General features: G+C 35.2%; 1 protein-coding gene across 1 annotated transcript in view; it reads right to left on the bottom strand.

Moving 5' to 3' along the window:
* Ttc21b (tetratricopeptide repeat domain 21B) overlaps positions 1-6,695 on the bottom strand; it is an 87,014-nt gene that overhangs the window by 39,383 nt on the left and 40,936 nt on the right. Inside the window, 1 exon segment of the mRNA XM_004646388.2 lies at positions 3,089-3,195. Coding sequence (XP_004646445.1) covers positions 3,089-3,195 — 107 coding nt within the window.

Here is a 6,695-nt window from a genome sequence, read left to right as displayed (position 1 = left end):
TATTGTGGGACTGTCCTGCTTCAAGGTTGTATATGGTTAGTTTTTTGGACTTATGTGTAAACATAAGAAGTATGTAATTCTTTATGCCTATTTTTAAAATATATTCTATTTTTTAAATTTTTTTTAATCATATTCTGTAGGGACTTAAAGTTCAACATATCAATACTTGATGAAAAAGCATAATTACTCGGTTCCATGTTATGCCTAAGATGTTTGATATTCAGACAGATAGTGAGGTTAAGCTTAACAACCTAAGTTGTATGGTAATAACAATAAGCTTGTCTTCTGGATCGTTAACAACCTGTTTGCAGACCAAATTGGAGAAAAAGGAGGGCCGCAAGGAAAGCCAACTTTTTGGCCTTAGCCTTCCAAGGTCAATTAAGACTCAGGACATATGAGAACTTGTACTGTTACATCATGTAACTCAGTAGTGTCCCAAATTTCTGATCAGAGAGATTATGGGGCCAAAGAGGAAAGTGATCGATGGTGTAGAGTATGCCTAAGGAAAGTCACGTAGAGAGAAAACATTCTCTCAGGCTTTCACAGAGAGCACATTGGACAAGCAATGGCTGTGACTCATCCACATGGCTGACACTGACAAAGGATCTACAATCTGAGGTACAGATCTCAGGATAAATCCTGAGGGGATTTCACTGATGTTATCAGACCCAAAAGCTACAACTCTTGTTGCATAGGTCCTGCTTTGCCTTGGTCTTAACCATCCAGCAGAAAAGTACAAAAAAGAAATTAAGAAGTAAAGCCATGCTGTTATGTTGAGCTATAGGGGACTCAGGTCAACAATTTCTGAGCTATAGGGGACTCAGGTCAACAATTTCTGACATTGCCAGTGAAGCGGAAGACCCAATACTATTATGGGGTACTGGACTCTTTTAGAATATTTTGCTGAGTTTACACACCTATAACATTGAAATAACGGGACTTCACAAAAAAACGGGATAGAGATGAATGTCCATTTTGTATCTTTCCATTCAAAGTGGCTAGGATAGATATATAGTTACATTCTCTTAATGAATAAAGGGATTTGTTCTAATGGTGTTTATAAATAGAATATCATGTCTGCATCTTAACAGCAATTAACCACTACTAAGAATGTATGCAATGTGTTAATTATTGAAACTGTCCTACCAATTTGATTTGAAACTCTCTCATTGCTATTTGTTTCTCAATAAAATTATGAAGAAAAAAAGTATATTCTGTGGACACATACTAAAAAAAAAGCTTAAAACAGTGGAAAATTCTGAAAGATGTCGTTGGAAGATGCATCTTGATTAGAGACTGAGTCTAAAAAAATGGAGGTCAGTTATGTCTGATATCAAGTAAGTAAAAATTAGTTTAAGAAATTCATAGAGATTATGAGTCTTAAGAGAGCATAATTACTCGGTGTATTCAGAAATACACAGATTCGCTTATATTTACATGTCCTTTGCCAATAGCTTCTTACTATAAAAAAGTGTAATTTACCAAGAACTAAGCCTTCAGGTACCCAAACTGACAGTTAGTCCAGTTTATCAGCCTTACCCGTGTCATGTAAATGATGCTGGTCTTGAACCCTGTACCCTACAGACCTTGGGCTGCTGCTGCACAAGTGCCCACCCCTGCTAGCAAGAACACTGTGATTTATAGTGCTTGAATAGAGCCCATCCATCTGTATATTTAAAATCTTCACAGTTGAAACTAAACACAGCTGAGTTATGTCGTTTTCTGAGGAAACTTATTGCTTCTGTCTTGTGTCTTGCTGCTATAGCTAGGAAATCCGAACTGTATCTTTGTTCATGAATACTGCTTGTCAGATTAACTACACTGCTCTATGATGTTTTGCAATGTGAACCTTCATCCTTTAGTTACCACTTCACTCCATCCATTCTGAGCTTCAGCTTCCTGCTAATGAATTTCTACTTTACAGTAAAGATTTTTTCCTTTATGAAGAAACAAAATCAAAATTAAGCAGTAAAAAAACAAAAACAAAAGATGAAGGGAGTGAATGAATGTTTGTCACTATATTTGGCAATTTAATGAAACAATTAATTAAAAAAATATAACAATCTAACCAGGCATGGTGGTACATGCTTATAATCTCAGCACTTGGGAGCCTGAGGCAGGAGGATTGTCATGAATTTGAGTCCAGCTTGCGCTACATTGAGACTCTGTCTCTAAACAAACAGGAGGACATTTTAAAATGATCAGTATGACATTTATTAACAATGCTGAATCCACCAAAAACTCTTATCAAAGATGTCTTGAAGCCCCAGTGGTTTCAATAGTAGAGTCTACCAAACATTAAAAAAAAAAAAAAAATCACTCTTACAGGCCAATCTCATGAAAACAGATATAGAAAACTACAACAAAATAGGAAATATCATTACATTCAGACTATATTATCTTAAAAATTGCAACAAGGTGACTTATTTCAGGAATAGAAGGGTAGTCTAACAATTCACAATGAATTTAAGGTAGCATGTTAACAGACAAAAATACACATGAGGAAAAGTCTCACAACCATATTGATAGATGCAGAGAATATATTTGATTTAATTTAAATCATTTACAAAATTGTCAGCACATATGAAATTTAAAGTTACCCAAAGCTTTCAACTAATTAGGAATAAACCTAAGAAAATGTACGTAAAACTTACACTGAAAAACCAAAATATTAAGAAAAACTAAAAATTTACCTAAGTGGAAAGAGGCAGAGAGCTCATTTTTTGATGGCAAACCAAGGCAAAGGATTTCATGCAACTATTAAAATTAGTGTGAAGGGCTGGGGAGATGGCTCAGTGGAATAAGCGCTTCCTTGGCAAGCGCAAGGGCCTGAGTTCAATTCCCAGTTCCACCAAAAAATAAAAAAATAAAATAAAATAAGTGTCCTCAGCAGTAAAACAGAACTTAAAATGCCAGCTCCCCCTAGTGGTTATAATCAGCAATCTTGCAACCGTACAATACCTTCCTCCAGGACTTCTCTTGGCTCTACCTTCTCTGCCTTTAGGCCAACAGCAGCGCTCTCCTCACGGCTGCACCTTTCTGGCAGGCCCATGGCCACAGCCTTGGCCACTTTCTCATACACACTTACCTGCTGCAGCGAAGTGACTGCATCTCCAGCTCTCACCATTTCACTGTAAACTTTCGCCAGCAGAACTTGAGAACGTGTATCTTCCATGAGAGCTGACAGTTCATTTACTATAAAGATGAGATACAAAGGTAAAAGCATTTTCTAACATAAACATTTACATTTTTAAGACTAGTCTTTGCAAAAAATGATTCTAAAGAACAATCACTGGGGGCCAGAGATTTAGCTTAGTGTTAGACAGTTTGCTGAGTATGCATGAAGCACTGAGTTTAATTCCCTCAGAAGAAAGTAGTGAATTAGGATTTTTATTTTCACTCACCTAACCATGATATGAACAAAAATAAGTCAGGACAATAAATGGCATGAAGAAAATTTAAAAAATGGATAACTAGAATTTTTTCTTTGATACACATTGAGAGAATAATTCATAAGTATTTCAGTTTTCATGTGTAAGCATAAAAACTTTCTGCTCACTAAAACATTAACAAAAGTAAAAAACAGTTGCTACATGCAATTAAGAGGATAACTATTCTTTTTAAAATAAGATTCTTGATAAGCAATAAAATATAGGTAGTAAGAGCACCGACTTGGAGGCTAACCAGGCTGATTTTTAAGTTTAGATTTCAAATTTACTAGCTCTGTAGTTCACTTTCCCTTGTAAAACAGAGAAATAACAGTCCCTATTTTACAGGATTATTGTAAGATTTTTAAAAAGCTAGTAAGGTATTAAATTATGACATAAAACAAAATAAAGTCTGGTAAAGGTTTAAATATTTAGACATACCAAATACTTATGTAGGAGCAATAGAACCCTGAATAATAAAAACAAGCCTCTCCCACCCATTCATCAAGTGCTGTACAGTTCATGATACACCCTACTCCAGAGGTTCAGATATATTTTGTTATGGTTATTTTATAGGTAAGAATTAAGCTTTAATGGACACAAGTATAAAGAGGTTGTGTGAGAGGAGGGGAGGGGTGAAGGGGTGAAGGGGTGGATAAGGCACGGCAGAACGAAGAGTGCTCCTAATCTGAGGACATGGGAGGTAAGTGTGAGCAGACAGGCCTGGACTTGCATCATGAAGGGCTTCAGCTATCCGACCACAGTGGCTGCGGCAGGGCTGCAGAGCAGCTGACTACCGCAGCAATGGAGGTAAGTGAGGAGGGAGACTTGGACAAGGGAGAGAGCTCATGGAAACAGTGCCACACAGCAGGATGCTAATGTCATCCTAGGGTGGAGACAACAGACCTATTAAATACCAGGGCAAAGAGGAGGGTAAGGATTTGGGCTTTTAGTAACTACAAAGGAGGATGAAGTAATTAATGAGAAAATACAGGCTACATGTGGAATAGATTTAGTTAAGGAGGTCAGGAATTTACTTTTAGACACAGAAAGTTTCACACCTTTATTGGAACCCATGTGTTACTACTTGTCAGGTAGGCAAATTTAGATACCTGAAGAAAACTGAATCTCAGATTGCCCTCTGTAAGAAGGGATGAAGCCTGGTGTGGTGGTGCACACCTAAAATTTCATGCTCTCAAATACTGAGGCAGGAAGATCACAAGTCCAAACCTATGCAGGGTGGCTTAGCAAAACCCCGCCTAAAAAGAGAAAAAGAAAGAAGCTGAACGTGCAGCTCATGCAAAAGCCCTGATCAATTCATCAGTACTGCACGAATGAATGAATAAAAAAGAGGGATGAACAACAGGTACATTTGCCTCAAAGATGAATGTGACCACTAATAAAATAATGTATGAAATGCAATATGAAGGCATCTAAGTATGTCATGGAGTGTGTTCAACAAGTATTTAAAAAAGTGTATTTATATTTACATTAATGAATTAATATATCCAATGTAAATAAAGTAGCATACTTGAAATTTTCCCTACAATCTTTTCAAAATGATTTTTTTCCCAAAATGCCTTCTATATTTATGTTCTTGACTGTTTTAAAAGAGGGTCTGATCAACTCATCCACTTTTTTTAAATAGAACTAGTGTTTAAGTATTAAAGTATTCAAAATGAAGATGTAAGCATTAACCTTAACAAAGCTAAATTATAAGACCATTTTAGATATTCTAGAAAATTCAGGACACACTTGTCTTATGTATCCAAATGTATTTTAAAGCACAGTAAACAGTGATAAAAAAATAATTCAGCAGAGCAAAATAAAGTTTAAAACGAGTCATATAAATGGAATTTATATTATTACGTAATAAAGATCTATTTCGATAACATTGACAAATTAAAACTGGCTATCCATTTTGGGAAGTGTATAGTAAGGAAATGTATGTAGGTTAAGGTACACAGATTAAAGCTCTCAATATAAAAATTAAAACAATAAAAATGCCAGAAAAATATGGAAAGATTTACATAAAATTAGGATTGGGAAAAGTTTTTCAAAGAATGGCAAAAAGTTCAGAAGCCAAACAAAGAGCAAAAATGATAAGTGATAATTATATATTCTATTTTATCAAAGACAATAAATAAATTTGATAAGAAATACATTAGCCCATAAGAAAAAAAATCTATAACCTGAATAATAGGTAATGGCTTAAACACAGGATACATGTTAAAGATAAAGAAAAAATGAGTTCTAAACAAAAAATGCCTAACCTCAAAGTCATCAAAGAAAAGTAAATTACAATAATTTCTCATGACTGATGCTATATAAAATTGAGAAATTTTTAGCTTGAAGAAGGAACAATGAAGAAGATTCAATGTTAGGAGTAGCTAGACATACATGAAACATTTTATCTTAATATTGTTTCCAGGTTTTCTCCAATTAAATGTCCATCCAAAGAAGACTTATCAAGTATTTTACCATCTTAACATAAAGTAAAACACATATACTAAAAATAGAGAAGAGCTTTTCTTTGCAGTACTAGGGGTTGAACTTAGGACCTTGTGCTTGACCAGACAAGTGCTTATTCTACTGAGCTATCTCCCTGGCCCGAGAAGAGGTTTTTTTTATTTTGTTTTGTTTTTTTGTCTTTTTGAGACAGGATTTCACTATGCAGTGCAGGATAGTCTTGAGCTCACTTTGCAGCCCAGACTGGTCTCGGACTTGCAACGATCCCCGTTTCAGCCTCCCAAGTGCTCTGATTACAGATGTGCACCACCATGTTCGGTCTGAGAAGAGGTATATTTGCTGACAAGGAACCAGATTATTAAATGAAAAACTCACACTGCAGAACTACAGATATACTATAACCCATTGGTAGAAAAAAATACAAATGAAGAAACAGTAGAGTTAGGTACAAAAAATATATATGTAACTACGATATAGTAATGGTTTCAAGACTTTCTGCAAATACCAAAATCATGGGTACTTGGATCCATTATATAAAGCAGTATAGTATTTGTATACAACTTACAGACACCCTTCTATATATTGTAAACCATCTCAGGATTACAGAGACTAACACCATGTAAATGTTATATGAATAGTTGTCATACTGTATTAGCAAATAATGACAAGAAAAACTACATACTTGGTACAGATACAAATTTTTTTCATATATTTTTGATCTATGGTTCTCTGTGTATGCAGAAAACAGACTGTAGCTATGTGTACATGAGAGAGACAGAGATGGAGGTAAAGAGACTT

The sequence above is a fragment of the Octodon degus genome, unplaced genomic scaffold (genome assembly GCF_000260255.1).
Source record: "Octodon degus isolate 3935 unplaced genomic scaffold, OctDeg1.0 scaffold00267, whole genome shotgun sequence".
Classification (NCBI taxonomy): domain Eukaryota; kingdom Metazoa; phylum Chordata; class Mammalia; order Rodentia; family Octodontidae; genus Octodon; species Octodon degus.
The sequence above is the reverse complement of the archived record's forward strand: the minus strand, read 5'-3'. Positions and strand labels throughout refer to the sequence as shown.